The 20,573-nt window shown below is 42.4% G+C and overlaps 1 protein-coding gene across 3 annotated transcripts in view; it reads right to left on the bottom strand.

Annotated features, from left to right (window-relative positions):
* Positions 1–20,573, bottom strand: part of STXBP5 (syntaxin binding protein 5) — a 321,945-nt gene that overhangs the window by 160,782 nt on the left and 140,590 nt on the right. For all 3 annotated transcript variants that reach the window (XM_018557367.1, XM_018557369.1, XM_018557370.1), the window contains exon 5: positions 6,152–6,286. In XM_018557367.1, coding sequence (XP_018412869.1) covers positions 6,152–6,286 — 135 coding nt within the window. The remainder of the gene's footprint in view (positions 1–6,151; positions 6,287–20,573) is intronic.

The following is a 20,573-nucleotide window of genomic DNA, read 5'->3' as shown; positions in this document are numbered from 1 at the left end:
TGAGATTAATAACGTGCTGGATCAGTGTGATCCTAGTTCATTTTATTACTTCATTGCTGTGCTGTATGTGTATAGGCCAATGTAGTTGGATCTGTACATGCGTTGTAATTAATCGAAATTAATCAATTAATCGATAAAAAAAAAATTAGATTAATCGAACACAAAAATTTTAATCATTACCAGCCCTAATATATATATACACAGGGCTTGAAAAATCCACTTGTCTGGTCGTCTGTGACGAGAGGACGGTGGAGCGAGATGAGCAGCTTCCCGGCTGGCCGTGGTAATTACACGGCCGGCCAGGAGCTTTACAGTCAAGCGATCGAGCGTCTCGAGAGACGCTCCATAGCTTGTATCAGCAGATGTCACTGCCGTTGCCGGTCCCGAGATCCGCTGTACCCAATCGGGCCATGTCCGGCACGGCTCTGTGACAGGAGATCAAAGGGAGTTCAGTACACGAACTCCCTTTGATCTCCTCTCAGTCCCCGAATGCAGGGAGGAGGGGGAGGAGCTCTGCGAAGTTCCCGACGTGTACCGGGCAGCAGGCCGCGTCCCTCCTGACAGAGACGAGACTGGAAAGCCGGAGAGCGCGAGCGGCCTGTGAGCTCTATAACGGGGGGCACAGCACGTAGGGCTCTGCATACAGGGGCCACAGCACGGACTGTACAGGGGCTCCTTACTCTGCCATAGATACCTCTATATTCAGGGGGCAGTACAGGGCAGAGCTGTGTATACAGCGGCTTCTCACTGATCTGTGTGTACAGGTGACTCCTGACTCTACCATAGAGTTATCTGTGTACAGAGGGGCACACAAGGCACCTGACTCTACCATAGAGTCCTCTATATACAGGTGCGCAGATAGAGGGTCCTGACTTTACCATGGAGTCCTATATATACACAAGGAGGGTTCACAGGGCACCTGACTATACCATAGTCTTCTATATACTGGTGGGCACATTGGGGGGTCCTGTCTTTACAATAGAGTCCTGTATGTACAGGGACACACACACACACACACAGGGGTCCTGGTTCTATCATAGAAGCTTGTATATACAGAGGCTCCTGACTTTACCATAGAGGGCTACCCAGGGGCTCATTAGTGTCCTCCATATACAAGGGGGCCTCCTGGCCCGCCACTGAGTGTACGTTTCAAGGGGAGGGCACTGTGTGTATAGGGGGACAGTGGAGCCCAGTGTATTCTGTGTATGGGGAGGGGGCCAGAGCTAGTACTGTACAGGGGGGGAGGGTATCTGATATTGGAGTGTTTACTATCTGTAGAGGGGTACTGTCCTTGTTTGGCACAGTAGTGAGGATGGTATAGGGTAGGGGGAAGTAATTTCCTAGTTGGCACAGCAGTTAGCTCAGTATAGAGGGTCTTGGTGCCCAGCAGGCACAGCCGTGTCTATGTAGTATACATGTGGTGCCCCACACCTAGCGGCGCATGCAGCTGTGGCCCTGTCCGTAGTATAGAAGAGGGCACTGCCCTTGGATGGTGCGCGTTGCAAAGGAGGCACCGTCCCCACTGGACACCATGTTGAAGTGCATGCCACTGATCTTTCGCTTTCAGTACATGAACTCCCTTTGATCTCTCCTCCTCTATTACATCACTTCCTGCATTCAGTGTCATTCTCCAACTAGAGAAGCTGATGAAGCCGATCTGTGCTTCATCAGCTTCTCTGGAGGTCCCTAGGTGACATTAGGGGTCTTGGAGACCCCTGATGTCTCCATAAAGAGGACCTGTCATGTAAATTGGCTATCCCATAGGGGGCTTCTGAGTGTAAAAAAAAAAAAAGTAATACAAAAATGAAAGATTCAAATAAAGAAGCATAACATTTATTAAAAAAAAATTTAAGTCCCCGCCCCCCACATACACACGCATATATGCGTCAGGTGCGCCTACGTGCCGCACATGTTGCATATCGCCGAAAACGTTGGAGTGAGAGCAATAATTTTAGAGCCATTAAGGCCTGGGTTCACAACTGGGCATTTTACAGCGCTGATCGACGCGCTGTAAAACACCCAGCAAGTGAAATCCCATTATTTCCTATGGGCATGGTTCCCACCTGGGCGTATTTCAGCGTGTTGGAACGTGCTGAAAAACATCCTACGCCCAAAGAAGTACAGGAGCTTCTTTGGGGCGTATTTCGCGCGTATCCATTAGGATACAGCTGGATAGCCCTCGGAAACGCGCGTTTGACGCGCGTTTTGTGGGCTACAAATCGCGGTTAAAACATGCACCCCAAAACGCGCGTCATACACGCATATTTCGAACGCCTAGGTGGGAACCCAGCCTAAAAGGAGAACTATGAGGGGGGTGCTTTTGAGACGGGGGCCAGATTTGATCGGGTAATTCCATTTTCCCATATTACCTGGGAAAGTGAACTTGTCCTTTAATGCACATTGTGCGTGAGAGAGTTCTGCTGCCTCGCTACCACAATATGGCACAGTGAAATGGCGGCAGCACTTTGCATGCAGATGGCGGGGTTGGTTTTCATTTTTTTTATTTTACTTTTTAAATTGTCACTTTTTTTTAATATAATTTTTTAATTTTTTACTTTTTTTCCCCCCCACCTAATTTGATTCCTATCACATAGGGATTTAAAATCCTCTAAGTGATAGTTTGGAGGGGACAGGTTCTCTTTATGGAACCTGCCCTCCAACACAGAACATATCTTCTGTGTAGTTCCTGACAGCTGAGACAGGGGGCGCTGTGATAACAGCGCCACGGTCTCAGTGATAACACAGAGCAGACGAAAAACGGATGTTTATGGTGTCTATGGTGAGCTCATGTTCCGTGGTCTCGGGTCCGCCAGAGGAGTGGCGGCTGTGTGGACAGAATCGCCGCTTCTCATTTCATTCAAGTGATCTGATAAATGATCAGATCACTTGAAAACGAGCGGCGGCTCCACACTGTACACTTGGCTCTGCTTGTCCGGAGCGGGGCTAAGTGCACAAAAAAACTGCTCGCCCGGCGCCCGAAACTGCATGTCCCGGGCGTCGGGCGATAGGTATTCCACACCCCTGATATACTCTGTTTGCGAGGTCGCTTTTCAGAGCAGTCTACCTACAGCATTGGCATTAGTCCAAATATTCACCTTTTGTCTGTTTCTGGAATGGTAAACCATTGTGGTCCATTAGAAATTGTGTATTAGTACCATCCTCAAATATATAAGCAATATTCAGAGAGAATGTGTTGATCTATTATTGTGGCTTACTTAAAGATCAGACCACAATTTAGGGACTCTTCCTGCAGAAACTCAGATAATTCCAAAGGGTCTGAAGAGTGGTTGATATATTACTTCAAGTGTTTGCTCTCACTAGACACTAAACTCAGAACCCTTTAAAAATGCTTTGAAGGACCCTAACTATTAACAAAAATGTATCTTATTTCTGTATCACTCAGCTGTAGATCCTCAAATCATCTTTGAATTCGTACTGACACTGTCCTTCCTACTGGAGGGTGACTACTTTTAGTACCCTGTGTGTGTTGTAAAGTAGCCACAGCTCCAAGCTTGCTCCTGTGATGGACTAAAATCTCACATTTAGTTTACTAATTTGTACTGAAGGTATAGTCTATCACGGGAGTAAGCTTGGATCGGTGTCTACTTTACAATACACAGATGGACCATCGGGAACAAAAGAAGCCACCCTCTAGAAGGAAGGACAATGTCATCATGAATTCAGAGATGATTTGAGGATCTACAGCTAAATGATGCATAAATAATCTGCAGGGTTTTTTTTGTTTGTTTTTTCTCTCATCAAGTATTTCAAGTATTATTATTGTTGTTGTTGTTTTGAGGGTGGCAAACCCTTATACCGGATTGATGGCCCTTCCAGATAATTGTCCATGGACGGCCAAGGAGTAATTTATAACTTAAACATTAAATATTGAATTTCCATTAAGAACAATTGGAGAATTCTGCCTCATCTCCTGCTCTCATGACAACTCAAAATGCTGAGATTTCCAAATCACTTTCTGTCTCAGTGGCAATGGTCACCAGGAAAAAAAAGGAGGGGCGAATTTCCTCTGTGAGGAAATGGACAGCATTAAAAACCTGATAAAGGGCCTAACCTTTCCCTACTCTATCCCAAAAAAATAAATAATAATTTTGCCCTTACATACATGAAGATGCTTCAGCCTGGGAGGAGACTCATTTAGGGTGCTTGATAGAATAAAAAGATGAATCCTGCAGGATTTGCACTTTTTTTTATTATTAAACTATATTATTATTATTATTATTAGCAGTTCTTTTTAAATACTCTGTTAGAAATAATCTTTATTAGAGTAACTTTACCGGTCCTTTTTGTGTTCCCATGTGAATTCCTCCCCTCATGCCAAGGTGCTAGGTGTCAACTTTGACTCGGACCTCACCTTTCTTCCCCACATCCAATCACTATCCAAATCCTGCCGCCTTCACCTTCATAACATCTCCAGAATATGCCCCCTTCCTCACCAATGAAACCACAAACCTGCTCATCCACTCCCTTGTTATCTCTTGTCTTGACTATTGCAACTCCCTCCTCATTGGTCTACCTCTACACAGGCTATCCCCCCTTCAGTCTATCATGAATGCAGCTGCTAGACTTATCCAACTGACCAACTGCTCAGTGTCGGCAACGCCCCTCTGTCTTCCACTCACCCAAAAGGATAAAATTCAAAATATTAACAAATCACTTACAAAGCCATCAACAAATCTGCCCCTGGCTATATCTCAAACCTTGTCTCAAAATATCACCCTAACCACCCCCTCCGCTCCTCCCAAGACCTCCTGCTTTCCAGCTCCCTCGTCAACTCCTCCCAGACTCGCCTCCAGGATTTCTCTAGAGTCTCTTCCATCCTCTGGAACTCTTTACCCCAACCTGTCCGTAATCTCCCACCCTGACTGCCTTTAGGCGATCCCTAAAGACTCATGTCTTCAGGGAAGCCTATCCCACCTCAACCAAACCTGAACCATCACATTGTCAAACAATTCATCTCCACACAACTACCTCCTCATGTATCACTGGCCCTTCCCTTTTAGATTGTAAGCTCTCACAAGCAGGGCCCTCCTTAGCATCTTGTCTTGAATTGTATTGCTATGTCTTCCTTATATTGTAAAGCGCTGCAGAAACTGTTGGCGCTATATAAATTCTGTATAATAATAAATTATTGTAATTATTATTATACTCTTAATTCGTAGTAACTTTTCTCTTTTGTGACCTACACATTGGTATGTGCAGTAAACTCTGGCCCACATGATTGGCACATACAATCCTTGTCTATTATTAGCAGCCTAATTCGGAGATCATATAAATTCTAGGACTGTACCCAACAGCAGTTTTATTAAAATCATGCAGCTGTCAAAAGCTTAAAGCTAAACTGAAGGCACACAGCTAAACACACAGATGGAATACTTATAGGAGAGCTGTTTTACCTGCACATGGATTTGTGTCTCTTTCCATCTACTCTTGAGATTTACAAAGCCCTGCCTAGCAGAGCATAAGACCTGATTTTTATTTTCTGCACTTCAGTAACACTTATGGGTCTTCTCCCAAACCCCATCATATTACTGAACGCTGAAAGGAGAAACAGCACACTGATGAGCTTATCTCTCTGCCATTTTGCTTTCTCCTATCAACATGCTCCGTACACTGCAGCACAACTGACTGACTACTTGTGCTACTTTGCCCTTCCCAGTCTGAATGCTGTTGTACAGGAGATTGCAAGAGGCTGATACCAGGTCAAATTTAAGTACTTGTACAAGTACAAGTACACTGATCCTTTTATTAATAAGAATAATGTAAAAACAAAAGCAGAGCAGCATAAATGTGTGTATTTTACATCTGCTTGGACTTAAGCCTTTAAAAAGTGAATAAGGGCACAGAGTACAAGCCCAGCTTGGAAACCGTGTCATGCCACATAAATGCTCCAAGTGATTTTATCTGCTTGGATTTCTCGGCAGCCAGCATTCAGGCCTCCAAAAAGTGATTAGCTCTGACGTCTATAAACTGATAATCTAGTGAGGCATCAGAATCTCTGCAACCAATTAGAAGGAATTTATGCATCTTTAACTTGGCTTTGTGCCCTCCTTTCTAGAAGGCTGCTTAGGGCACCTTCATGCAGCACTGGCACAAATGTTCTCATTAATGTCACTGGCTACGTAACACTCACAGTTCAATGGCTTTATTCCACATGATGACGTAGCCTGAGAGCGTGAACGACTCCACGTTGACAATGTGAATGTTTCCTCTTTCTGTGCCCACGTAGAGCCATTTGCTCTGGAAAGGCAGGTGACAACATGTTATCCTATGGAAAAAAGAAAGAACAGAAACAGTTTTAAAAAGTCACCAAACAGGTCATCTTTTACCATTAATAAGAAGTCAAAAACATTGCAGACAACCAGATAAGGTTATTCCCTAAATTACGTTGAACATAATAACGAAGACAAAATTGACATGCCGTTCGGCTTCCCGAATGACCAGCTTTCCAACCAATCAGGAAGCTAGGTGGTGAGTCATTACACACTGCCCAACTTCCTGATTGGCCAGGAAACCGGCTCCATGCTCCCTCGTCACGATGGACGACGAGGGAGCATAGAGCCAGCTTCCTGAAACCAGAAGCTTGAGTGTAAGGCTATGCATCAGAGCATTACTCGGTTTTGGTACCGACACTAGTAGCGGTGCATGAGAGAGAGAGAGAGAAGAGAGGAGGGGAGAGGAGCGAGAGAGAGAGAGAACATAGCTAAACATTTTGGCACCATAGACTTTAAAGGAGAAGCATTGGGAGGCGGCGTGTGACATTGTAGGTGTAGCCTGCAAAATGCAGATTTTGGTTCACAGGAGTACATTAGTAAATGTACTCCTTTGACCTGAAGGGTTTGGTTTTAGTTCTCTTTTAATGGAAACGCCTGAAAACGTGTTTACGAGTGTTTTCCCAGTGCTCCCATTCAAAAAGTTTATGGTGCCAAAAACACTTGATTCTGCTTCTCTACTACTAAAAGTAGTGCATAAATTTGCTAGAAAAATGCAGAATCGCAGAAAAAAAGAAAAAAAAGCCTGTAAATCGTCTGGCTATGCTCACGCTTGGCTGTTAATGCAGCATTAGTAATTTTTAGTTCACCCTAACAGCTTCCTACACACTGAACAAATATGATGTTTGTCCAATGAATAGGCTGAATGGGGAGAGATGACATAGAAAGCTGCATTGCTAAACCAGGAAACAGATGCATTATCCGCCTGTCAATGCAGTATGATGGAGGAGTCTGGATAATAGGACTTCCTGACAAGAACTGAAAATCTTTTATTAGACAAGACCACATGAAACATGACTTTTAAAAGTGCATTTAGTTATTTCCCTGGGTTTCCACTTTAAATATTACACACTCATACCCATCTAAACTTCTCCTTCCTGTCTAGCAAACTAATCCAGTCAGTTCTCAAATCTCCCTCACCATAGTTACATAGTTTGTTAGACTGAACTAAAAAAACGTATGCTCATCAAGCTATCAAAAAGAAATAAATGTTGTTTTATTAAAAATCTCACCTGATTGAGGGGAAAGCAAAAATGTTCTGTAAAGCATGGGGCAGTTTGTATTAACAAAGAGCACATTTCTGTCCCCCATTTATCCTATTGAAGTCATGAAGGAACAGGTTCCATAATAGAAGGCTATTTTTTCCAAAAAAACAAGTATTCATAAGCTTGTTGGCATGAAAGTTTTTGTGCCCTTGCAAACCTCTAGACATTTGGTATTCTCACTGTTCATGCATCAGATGGAGAAGATAAATATTTGTTGCAAATTATTGCTCACAAGGTTGGGTCTAGTGAACCAATGGGTGCTCCATCACCCTGTTTCAGTGCGGGCTTGGCTTGGCCCTTTGCAAAATCAAACTCCTACAGCAACTAATTTGACAATACAGTCCAAACAAGAAAAAACTGTTGAACCAGTCAACATAAAGTTATATACCAAGATGCCAGGATGGAAAACTGTATAATGACCCAATCTATTATACAATGCAGTTATTATACTACCAGTTTGTTCAGGGAAAGGGAATTAGATGTACCAAACTTTCAAATGTTTTAAAACTATGACAAAAGAATATACAGAGAGAAAAGAACTTCAGGGTGTCACACACAAAAAAAAATAAAAAGAGAAATAAAGCAATCACCCGTCATCATCATTTAGAACAATGCCACCTGTAAGAAAGCATTGGAATGGGCTCACATCACACGTGAGAAGGCATTGCAATAAACTCACAGGTGTCAAGACATGAGGAAACAAATAAATAAGGAATCCTTAAGTTACTAATACAATTTGCATTACTTTAATGCTACAACCCAGCTTTATTATAGGAGTGCTCTAAAAATGCTTAATGGAATTGGCGGTCTTGGGTTACAGCACATCATGTGCCTTTCTACAGTTACAAAATAAGCCATACCTGACCTTACATTTCAAAAGTGCAATTAAGGAAAGTGAACATCGCTCACAGGGTACTATGATTTTAGATCAGAGATCTGCTTCACCTGCTTCTTCTATGGTTATAGCAGCTAGAGAGATGACAGCTAAAGGCAGAATTGATAATAGACATTGCTTCCACCTCTAGAGAGAGAGGAGGAGGAAAGATCAGCGGTGGGGGAATGCTGATCTCTCCTCCTTCTCTGTACAGAGAGCCGCTGTGGCGGTGTTCTCGATCCCAGGACAGCGGTGCCCGGAAATAACCGGCAGCAGAGGGGGGGGGGCGGCAGTGTGTAGCCTCATACAAGCGGTAACGGCTGTTCACATTCCCGGCGGGATTCTGCTCGCGGGGGCACAAGCAGAAAAAAAACACCCACGTAAATGTACGTCCACCCGCCGAGAAGCATCCGCCGTCCGCCTATCATTAATATCCCTCTTGTCCCAATGAATACAGGCAGTCCCCGAGTTGCATTGCATACATTACTGTACGGCAGGGGTAGTTGTAATGCTGAAGAGGAGTGCCCGCCTTTTTGAGTCTGGTTCGTAATACTGTACGTACATTATAGGAAGTTGGCTCTTGTTAGACGTCTTCCCCTCTGGTGCCCACCTCTTTTTCTGGGTCACTGAGGTTTTTTCTTCCTTTCTGTATCCTCATTAGAAATATTTAATCTCACTTCCTGTCCTTGAGACAACAGGAAGTGAAAGGAAATCTACCCCTAGCAAAGGAAATTCACTCCTGTAAGAGTGATCATGGGAAAAAGGTGTCTCCACTGAAGCTTTATCACCAATCCTTGTTTCCACGACATCCCAAAATTTTCAAAATCCAATTGTCACAGGGACAGAAAGTGAGGTGAAATCTTCTGAACAGGGGCACACACAGCAAAACAAACGTTACAGGGGGGTTAAGCTTTCCCTATGCTATCCAAACCAAAAAAAAAATACATTTTTGGGGGCTGGAGTTACACTTAAAAAAATTACCTGTTCCAACTTACATACAAATTCAACTTACCGGTTCCAACTTACATACAAATTCAACTTACCTGTTCCAACTTACATACAAATTCAACTTAAGAACAAACCTACAGTCCCTATCTTGTTCATAACCCGGGGACTGCCTGTACACTGGATCTTCTGGATGACATTTACACCTACCGCAAGCATGTGAAACTTTCACAGTTGCACAATGTCACTCACCAGTGATTGCAAAACAGCAGTGTTGTACTAGTCCCTATTTCATATCTTGAAGGAGAACAGGCAATGTTTGTATTAACCATTATAGTGGGGCTACCCTCTGCACTGCACTGGTTAAGTGCTCATTTGTCTCTAGGTTAAAAAAAAAAGTTAGACTCCCCAGAAGCTCCAAGCTGGCTTCTTCTTACACCAGTCCGTCCAACGTCTCTCCTCCTCCTCTGCAGCGATCCACGGTCCCGTAAATCACCAACGTCTATACAAAGGGTAAAGACAGGAGGACCTTGAAGAAGATTCCAATGCTGCAGTGAGGGGGGAGACAGGCTGGAGGGAGCGCTGTGACATCTGGCAGGCTCAGAGCTTCGGGTGAGTAGATATATTTTTTATTTTAGCACCTACACACAAACTAGCACTTAGCCCTAAAGGGTTAATTTAAAAAAATGCCTGGAGTACTTCTTAACTTTACAATAACATTTACATAGATGCTTTTTATCTTTGTGTCCATATGGTTACATCCAAAAGGGAAAAAAAGCTCTAAACTTTAGGACAGCCTACAAAAGTGAACAGCAATGTGGGGCATAATTTACATCTCTAAAATTAAAAAGTTACAGTACTCTAAATGGTAGAAGTCTTGTCCTGAACTTGTTTATAAAATCAATAAAATGTGTGGTATTACACATTTTGGGGTATGTCCATATGTGTATGTCCTTTAAAAGGAGAACTATGGGGTTAAGGCTTTTCCCCATAGTTCTCCTTAGGCTATTGGGAGGACACAAACTAGCTTCCTCCCGTCACCCTAGGCTCAGTATACCGCGAGCTGTAGCTCGTGGGATACTGAGACACCGCAGTATACCGCGAGCAGCTGCGATATACTGCGGTATGTGTTCGCTCACCTCTCGATCTACTGAGCCGACCTGTGACAGTCTCATTGTCACAGGTCGGCTAGAACTATGAGGCGAGTGAAAAGCACTCAGCTCATAGTTCTCCTTTAATTCCCTGAAAAGAGGCATTATGTTTACAGAAAATATACCAGAAGCATTTACGACATGAGATGAAACTATTAGTCCAGACGTGACAGAAATTGCACTTAGCAGATGATAGCGGTGTTACACTCAGAACACATATCAAGCCTTGGCTCCTCTGCTTTTACATAATTTTCTTTGTACAAGGACACCGAAGTCCTGCCTTGAAGGAATGATTCATGAGTACTGATGCATTGTTTTTAACTCTGCTTTCACAAAAGGTTGATGTCAAGGCAAACAGCTACCAATGCAAACACACATACAAAGCTTTTAACAAACTGTACTACCAAAAACACATCTGCAATAAATATTGTATGCAGAGGTTTTGTGGCATTTGCAAAGGAGACCAAGACGACTTGAAGGTAAACACACAATTATTTATTATTGAGTTTCCAAATGAACATGTATTTCAAATGTAATGCTATCCTTTTAGATGGGTTAATATAACTTGTTAAGCAGCTGTCCAATTCAGACTGAGCATGTGACAAAAAAGCAAAACCATTATTATTTTCAGCAATAAACGCATTTAAAAAAAATCAATAGATCCACAGATATAGGTAGTTCAATATGTATGCAAATCTTGACATTTCCGTAAAAAGTAAAGCATGGCCCTATCCCCCTATTGCCTATATATTCAAACAGGGAGGTAATATACAACCACATTTTACCCACATAAATCTCTGGTTCAACATGCTTTTTACAGTGGAGGAAACTTCTGCTTAAAGGATGATGAAAGTATGATAGTGTTCCCTTCTATCAATCTCCTTAGTCCTTACTGCCGCAGCTCTCCCATGCCTTGGAAGTGTCTACAGCAGTTATCTGAGAGCTACTGTCACTGTGTGAGTGTCTGCAACAGCAATTAATTAGCTAAATGGCTAATCAACTACCCTGGTAAACCATTCATTTCTGTTGTGAGTGCCAAAGGCCAAGTAAACCTAAAATGTCCATTCCAGATGCTATTGGGTCACAGACAGGCTGTAACAGCACAGATTAAACAAAGATTTTTCAGGTAAGTACATCTGTAACAAAGCTTATCCAGTCATCATTTAATCATTGTTTTCAACATATGTTTTGTTTGAAATGCCTATTTCATAGAGCCTTGAGCAGCACACAACTTTTAAAACACCCAAACATGAAAGCACATAATGATATTACAGGAAAGAATCCAAGGGCACTTCCAGTGTGGCAACAATGGAGAAAATCCATCAGCATGCCAAATTATTGGCATCATGTAACCAAGATGGGCAAATCTTGTTTCCAGCATTAGAGCATGGAATACAAGGACGTTTAATGAAGAACTCCAGGCATATGAAATCGTAATCCTTGCAGTGTGGGGCTAACACTGCACTGCAAAGGTTGATTGCTCATTTTGTCTAGGGAGCTAAAATAACTATAGATATACTCACCCGAATCTCAGAGCTGGCTGTCTGCTTGACTGGTCCCTGTAGCCTTTCTTTCCCTCCGCTCCAGCAGACTAAGGTCCCGCAAGTCATTACATCCAATACAGTGTATTGGACGTGAGGACACAGAGGGACATTCCATCTAGCAGCCAGCCAGCTCCGAGATTCGGGTGAGTATATCTATAGTTATTTTAGCTCCCTAGACACTTAACCCTTGCAGTGTGGGGATAGCCCCACTGCACGTGTTAAGATATAATATGCTTCTTTAAAGCCCATCTTCATGATATTAAAAACTTACTAAGTGAAAATAAAGGGAAAAGAGGCTAAAAAAACCCACAAGCCTGAAAAAAGAGCTGGTGAGCTGCAATCATCTTTTTTAGCTTACATTTTGTAGCAATGAAGTGATTTTAATTTAAGTAGAGAGAGAGGGAGAGAGAAAACAGTCGAGACAGACTGAAAGGACAGTAAAGGTGGTACAGAGAGTGGCAAAAATAGAAGGCCCACAGCAGCAAAACATATTTCACCCTTTTGCAACTTAATATCACTGAAGCCAAAATGTTCCAGCCGAATTAAGCATTGCCTGTAAACTAACTGACATTTGCACGCCATTAGCACCTCTAGATAGTGCTGACTAGTATAGGAAACCTGTGTGAAGCTTTTTGGGTATGTTGTTTAATAAAAGCCCTGCTCAGTTTTAGTTTTTGCTGACAAAATGCACAAACGCGCTGGGCAGAGGTACTGTGCATACACCCCCAATCTCCCCCACCATACTAGCACTGCCACACTCACCCCGCCTATCACCCACCTATTTAGCCAACGGGGATACCAGTATATCACATCACTACGTTAGTCATAAGTAACTACCTGATCTACTAAAAGACTGTAGGTTTATCATAACCTTTAGACTTGCTTTTTTCTAAGTATATGTTATTAAATTACAAGACATATACAATATATGGGGCCTTGCAAAAACTTTTGAAAATCAGAGACACTTTCAGGGACACATCTTCCAGCAGGGACTGTCTCAGGAACCTGGGGCACTTGGCAACAATGTAGGTAACTAATCTTTGCAGTGATGAATGCACTTGGATTTCTTTGTAAAGCCTAATTAGCGCTACAGAAAAATGCAAATGTGCAGAAAGTTATTTTCTGAAAAGGTATAAAAACAATTAAAGTATTGTGGCATTTGTCTGTAGGAACAAATGTACCTTTTTTTCAATAAATCTATATATAGCATGACACATATTACTCTTGTACAGACTGAAGGAATAAAAGACTTCTATATCTGTATTTATGCAGGCATACCAGGGATTGTTTCAACCGTATACAGAGAGCAAATCCTGTTCACAGTGTTGGAGACTTGCACCAATTTGCCTTAAAGGGTAAGTCCACTATGTCACAAAATGTGAGAAAATGAACTTAACCACTCAAACGGAAGTCAGGAATGGAAAAAGATTTGGGGGTCATAGTAGACCACAGATTGAATAATAGTTTGCAATGCCGGGCTGTGGCAAACAAAGCGAGCAGAGTACTGTCTTGTATTAAAAAGGGGATGTACTGTAGAGACAAATAAATCATTTTGCCACTTTACAGATCACTTGTTCGGCCTCATCTGGAGTATGCGGTCCAGTTTTGGTCACCAGTCCTCGGAAAAGATGTCCTTTAGCTGAAGAGAGTCCAGAGAAGGGAAACTAAACTAAGGGGCTAGAGGACCTAAGCTATGATACAAGGTTATTAAACTTAAACTTGTTCACGCTGGAAGCGAGGAGATTAAGATGGGGCATGATTTTGATGTTCAAAATGTTTAGGGGTGATGGCAACATCAGCAATAAACTTTTTACAGTAAACTCCGATACATTCCTCAGAGACCGCAACATACAGGGGTACAGGTACACTTAAAAACATGGATGGAAAAGGGACTTGTGTACACATATACAAATGCACAAACACATACACACAAAGGTTGGACTCATCATATACTTTGTAACTATGTGACTCTGCCAGTTCTTGTCCCCACTGATTTGTCCATTCATAAGTGCTTATCAAGCAGTGCTCACCATTTGGGGCCATAATGCCCAATATTAACTGTGGGGCTTCAGAGTGGTGCACGGTGTTTTTGGCTAAGTGGAGTGGAGTGCATAAGTTAATTCTCTCACATTAGCTGGCCATACATGGCTTGAATTTCTTCCAATTCCTGCTAAATCAGCCAAAATTCAAACCATCGGTGGCCCTGCAAGAGCCCCCCGGCTTGACAAATTATTAGCTGAAAAGTGACTGCATCCTCTCAGATGCAGTCACTGTTTGGATATTCAGGCAGCTATGGGTGCCACGGCTACCATTATACAATAGCCAGCATTGGAGATGCCTCCATTCACGCTGTTAAGACGGTGGTAATCAATTGATTTTCGATAAATGGAGCGTTGCATGTCCAGCTTTAGTAATTAGATCAATGCCAGATACCTTTTGTTTTGTACAAAGCTACATTTCAGGAGCCAGCTAGGATACAGTCAATGGCCTTAGGAAACATAACCAGACCGTTGAGGTTGTTGGATCAAAACAAACCTCATCACAAGAAAACTTTCGAGCCTATCTAACATTACCTAGCTTTTGTTATCATATAATATTTGTACATGGGAGTGAACATGTCCTTCAAGTCAATCCGCCATGTTTTAATATGCTTTGTTGTATATGGAATTTGCTGATATCCTAAAGATGGTTTTGACTAGATAGTATTATACAGCAAAATAGGGGTGCACCGATAGTAGTATCTGCGCCGATACCGAGTATTTGGCCGAGTACTTGTACCTTCCCCGATACCAGAACTTCCAGTCATAGGAAGTTTTCGGCTGACCAGCAGTGCCCCGAGGGAACATGGAGCAGGGACGCAGCCTCCATGCTGTTTGGCTGGCTCGATGCCGATTGTCCGGGAAGCTGGGTTCCCAGCCAATCAGCATCGAGCCGGCCAAACTGATCTGATAATATGGTGACACAACCTCCACCCTGCAGACACCTCATTCCTCTCACATCCCACTCATATTGATCCTCATCAGCAGTTGTCACCGTACCACAGATGTCCCTCAGCCAGACACCGCTCTCCAAGCTGCCTTACTGCCGCCTAACTCCGATGCGGTAACAGCGCCCGCACTGCCAGTTTGATCCTGTTAGAGGATTTCTGACAGAGCGCTGGGCAGGCTGCACATGTGCAATAGGAAATTGAGAGCTGTACACACACCTTAGTCAGGTGGCATTTGTACATCTTACAAGGCAGATCCAGGAGAGGTAAAGTGGCTTGGAGAGCGGTGTCCGCCCAGCTGGCCAAGGGACATCTGTGGTATGGTAATGACTGCTCCAGAGGATGGATATGGGTGTGAGGAGAATAGGGTGCCTGCAAGGTGGAGGTCACCATATTATCAAATCTGTTTGGCCTGCTCAATACTGATTGGCTGGGAAGCACACTTCCTGACCAATCAGCATTGAGCTGGCCAAACAGCATGGAGTTGGGTAATGACACACCGCTCTGTTCCCTGATTGCCAGGGAAGCCGACTCCATGCTAGCGGAAGTACAGGTATCAGTACTCGGTATTAGCCGTACTGAAATATAAATATCGGTACTAGATACCGAAAAACAACTGTTTATCTATTCTTTATTAGGATTGTGCAACATTTATAGTGGTGCAGATAGGGTATACCAGAAAGGAAAGTGTTTTTATGCTTCAAACAGGCAAGGTAACCAATGTAAATCGCCTTATTTATTGTCAACCGTTGGAGAGATTGATAAGGTATTTTATCTTTAAAAACTCGGTTACAATATTGATTTGCACCCAAGATATTATGGGCATATATGATTCAGTAGCTGGTTTTAGATTCCTTCTGAAATAGCTTGCATTTTACTAGAATGTTAATCATTTTAATGGTGAAGATTCAGAGGCTACAACTCAACTTAAGTGTACTGGGGTTAAAAGTCAACTAAAAAAAGAATCTTTCATTATCTTCCTGCCATAAGCAATATTTCTCAATATCATAGTTGTTCCACAGAGAGATATTTACCCAACTCCCTTAGATGGAGAAAACAAAAGACACTACACAGATGCATTTAAAGTGAGCCTTCGGTCTACACATACAATAAAGACATAGTCTTCAGGCTAAGCCATTATTTATAAAAGGGAAGGTATTCAATTCACTATGCAGCAACAGTGTCTTGGGCTAATGGTTAATGTTTCCATATACACTGCATACATTTTCACTGGCTTACTATGTAATGAGTACCACTTTACTGCTGGTAAAGGTTAAGCAAGCACTAGAGACCATCACTTACACAAGGCACCATTGAACAAGTATCGATAAAAACGAAGCGCTAAGGGTGAAAATATGTGCAAAAAAGTGAAAACGATCCAAACCTATTATGTGTATTACCCTTAGCGCTTCGTTTTCATCGATCATTGTAGGAATTCTTTTCCCTTATTTCAGAGCAGCTTTGGGTTTTCATATATATATATATATATATAATTTTTTATCTATTTAGCTTTATTTAATTTTATTCCGTTTACAAATCACTACCTCTCTCCAGAAGCGCAGATTAACCTGTTTTACAACCATTGAACAAGTAGGTGGTAACAACAGTACCAAGTTTGTCAGAGGCCAGGTGTAATGTCCAGTCAACTCTACTGAATTTCTAACCATCTTCCAACAATAGCTGGGTTTACAAGAAACGTTTTATTAAAGAGTGGACTCGGGGCCGGATTTACTCCCCCTGCCGCCCCAAGGCCAGGTTCCACAATATATTTTCAGCATTTGTTTTCACAAACCTGGCTAGGTATATTGGGTATGCTGTATTTTTAGCAATATCTACAAACTTTGTCTTTTTCCAGTCCTTGAGAACGCAACTGTTCACCCATGACAAATGAAGAAGAAAACTGGGTCCATCGACTAAACAGATATGTTTCCCACATACTTGTTTCATGCAAGATTGTCAGAAGATATCACTGTTCTAACATAATCTAATGCAGTGTGATCACTGACACAGGGAAAAGAATAATAGCATTAAAATACATTTCTGTCATGTACCAAGACTTGAAAGTCAGAGAGAAAGTTCCGGAAGGGCATTTTGCAAATAAATTTATCCAGATCACTGCAATTTTTTTGACAAAGGCTAAATCAATTACGCTGAAATAAACCTATCAGGGAGAAATGGTACACTGATTTTCTCCAGGCTTTGAAAAATCAAAATTGCACCAATCAAGTTGACTTCCGAATACAGTTGCTGATATGCAGCAATTTAAAAACAAAAAAGAAAATAGAATATTATTTGTTGCCATGGAAATAAGTGCAATTGCAAATGTTTTATTTCTGATCTATTCGACGAAAAGTAAAAATGAAATGAGTTTTTGATTATTTTGACTTGACTGTTCACTTTTGGTTTTTGCCAGTTTCTACACAAAAGGGAAATCTTCATATGAAGTTAATTGACTGGATAGGACATGCCTTGCTAAAACATTTTGCTGTCTCGATCCTGTGTTTATTATCACATATAGCTTTGCTGTTCCTGTAAAAGCAACATTCTCCTCGAATATGGCATATTCGTTTTGGAAGTACTCAAACCAAACGGTGATTTTCGGTGCACTGTGCCATAATGACCTTCACCTCTGCAGTAGTCAATTCACAGCAGGCAGGCTTGGTCGCAGATAACTGTATTATGGAAAACAGGCAAGATTCAGGCTGGCGCAAACCAGTGGGACTGGTGCTCACTTCGCCAATGCTAGGAACCACAGGGCGGCCCCCTCTCAACCAGTTATTGGAATCTTGACAACATGCAACAAAACACAGAGCAGCCGCCATGATGAAATAAAAGAGTAAAAAAGGTTCTACTCACTATTCCTCCCCCCTTGGGGTTAACCTACCATTAAACAGCGTTCTTGGGCAATGGGACCCTGATATTGATATGCCTGGTTTCCCTTTAGGAATAGTAAGCAGAACCTGTTTACTCTTATTTCATCATTTGGTCAATAAACATACTGCAATAGGGAGGTGGCGCCGGCTCTGTGTTTTGTTGGTCCCAGATAGCACTCACCACTAGTGGGCTTCACCAATTAAAATAAGAGATTTAAAAAAAAAACAAACATACAAAACACATACAAAAATAAAATGAATAAAACAAATTTTATTACAATTTATACTAAAGCATTTCAAATTTATTTGTTTTGTTACATTAGTTACATTCCCCAGCCTCCTTAGCCCAATATTAGGACATTCCAAATTCACCTCCAATTAAGATGACACAGCTTTCAGACAATGGTGCCAATCTAATACATTTTGGGTGACCAACAACCAGGGACGTGCGGTCTGGGAAGGCTGGCAAAGTGCCATTGGTCCAAGCCATCCAATAAAAAAATCAGTGACAAACAAGTGAGGGACAGGGAGGCTCCTCCCACCCTCTACAGGCAGAGAGATTTCTCCTCCTACCTCACAGGCTGTGAGTCACAGTGCTGGGGACGGTTCTCAGCTTACATTCAACTGCCAACTGCGTAATCTTGCTGCCGGCACATGAACACATAGCTTGGGACGGGTAGGGGGTGTGCCTCACCTGCCACTGAACTCACAGCACGTCCCTGCCCCCCATCTAGTAATGGATAAAAATGGCCCTCCCTCTTAAAACTTTAAGATCCATCCATGTCTCTACCCCTATACATCTGGAAATTTCTCCAATTGATGCATATAACAAATATTGCTCAGGTGCTTCACCAGTCACAGTTTTATGATAGAGTGGCAAAAAAAAAAAAAAATAGATGCTGTTAAACTCACATGACATCCAGCCTACAGTTTGCTAGTGACCTGGGGAATCAGAAAGTCATTGGAAGTAGGTTCTATAGTACGATGACGCAAAAAATTAAGGTTTTGGGTCATCAGACTAAACACTATCTGCTGTAAGTCAAACACTGCACCATCCCCACCATGAAGCATTGTGGTGGCAGCATCATGCTGTGGGGATATTTCATGGAAGAGGCCCTGGAAGGCTTGTGAAGAATGAATACAGCAAACTACAGGGTCCAGATCTGAATCCAATAGAGATTTTGTAGTTGAACTTAAAAAACAAATGTTCATTCACCATTCTCATGCCACCGGGCAGAGTTTGAGTAGTTTTAAATAAAAGGAAAAGGGGAAATATGCAGTATCCAGATCTGCAAAGCTGATAGAGATCTATACACCAGACTGTAAGTGCTGCCAAAATTGCATCCACTAAATACTGACATGAAGGATATATATATATATATATATTGTAATACATTTTAATCCCTTAAAGATTTGTTTTTACATTGACCTGTGTGTAAATTTTTTTTGCATGTTCCATGATAAAACAAAAACTTCCCAAGGGATGAATATTTTCTATATGTAGGATAGATAGATAAGAAGTTAATAACTTTGATCATCTCATTACAATGGCACCCAGAAGTGGATGGGATATATTAGGCAGCACGTGAACATTTTGTCCCTAAAGTTGTTGTGTTGGAAGTTGATAAAATGGGCAAGCATAAGGATTTGAGTGACTTTGACAGGGGCCAAATTGTGATGGCTAGGGTCAGTGCAACTCCAAAACTGCAACTCTTGTGAGATGTGTCCAGTCTGCAGTGGTCAAAGGAAGGAAAATCGGTGAACCAGTGAGGGGGTCATGGGCAGCTAAGACTCATTGATGCACGTGGGGAACGAAGGCTGGCTTGTGTAATCTGATCCAATAGAAGAGCTGCTGTAGCCCAAATTGCTGAAAAGTTAATGCTTGTTCCAATAAAAAGGTGTCTGAACACACAGTGCATTGCAGTTTGTTGCATATGGGGCTGCATAGCCGCAGACCGGTCAGGGTGCCCATGCTGACCCCTGTCCACTGCCAAAAACACCTGCAAGGGCCATGTGAGCATCAGACCTGGACCACAGAGTAATAGAAGAAGCTGGCCTGGTCTGATGAATCATGTTTCCTTTCACCCAATGTGGATGCCCGGGTGTGTGTCGCCTACCTGCAGAAGAGATTGCACCAGGATGCACTATGAGAAGCCAAGCCGGCGAAGGTAGTGTGATGCTTTGGGCAAAGTTTTGCTGGGAAATCCTTCCATTCATGTAGATGTTACTTTGACACGTAGCACCTACCTAAACTTTGTGCTGACCAAGTACCCCCCTCATGCAAATGGTATTCCTCAATGGCAGTGGGCTCTTTCAGCAGGACAATGTACCATGCCACACTGCAAAAATGGTTCAAGAATGGTTTGAGGAACACAACGAGTTTACGGTGTTGATTTGACCTCCACATTCTCCAGATTTCAATCTATTCGAGCATCTGTGCTGGAGGTATAATCCATGGAGGCCCCACCTGCTACTGATGGCTCGGTGCCAGATACCACAGCATACCTTCAGAGGTCTGGTGGAGTCCGTGCCTTAATGGGTCAGGGCTGTTTTCGTGGCAAAAGAGGACCTACTTCATTATTAGGCAGGTGGTGATAATGTTAAGGCTGATCATAAATATATATATATATATATATAAAAACACC

This window comes from Nanorana parkeri, unplaced genomic scaffold, assembly GCF_000935625.1.
Source record: "Nanorana parkeri isolate BGI_ZX_2015 unplaced genomic scaffold, ASM93562v1 scaffold281, whole genome shotgun sequence".
Lineage (NCBI taxonomy): Eukaryota > Metazoa > Chordata > Amphibia > Anura > Dicroglossidae > Nanorana > Nanorana parkeri.
Note: the sequence above shows the minus strand (reverse complement) of the source record. Positions and strands in the feature narration are given on the sequence as shown.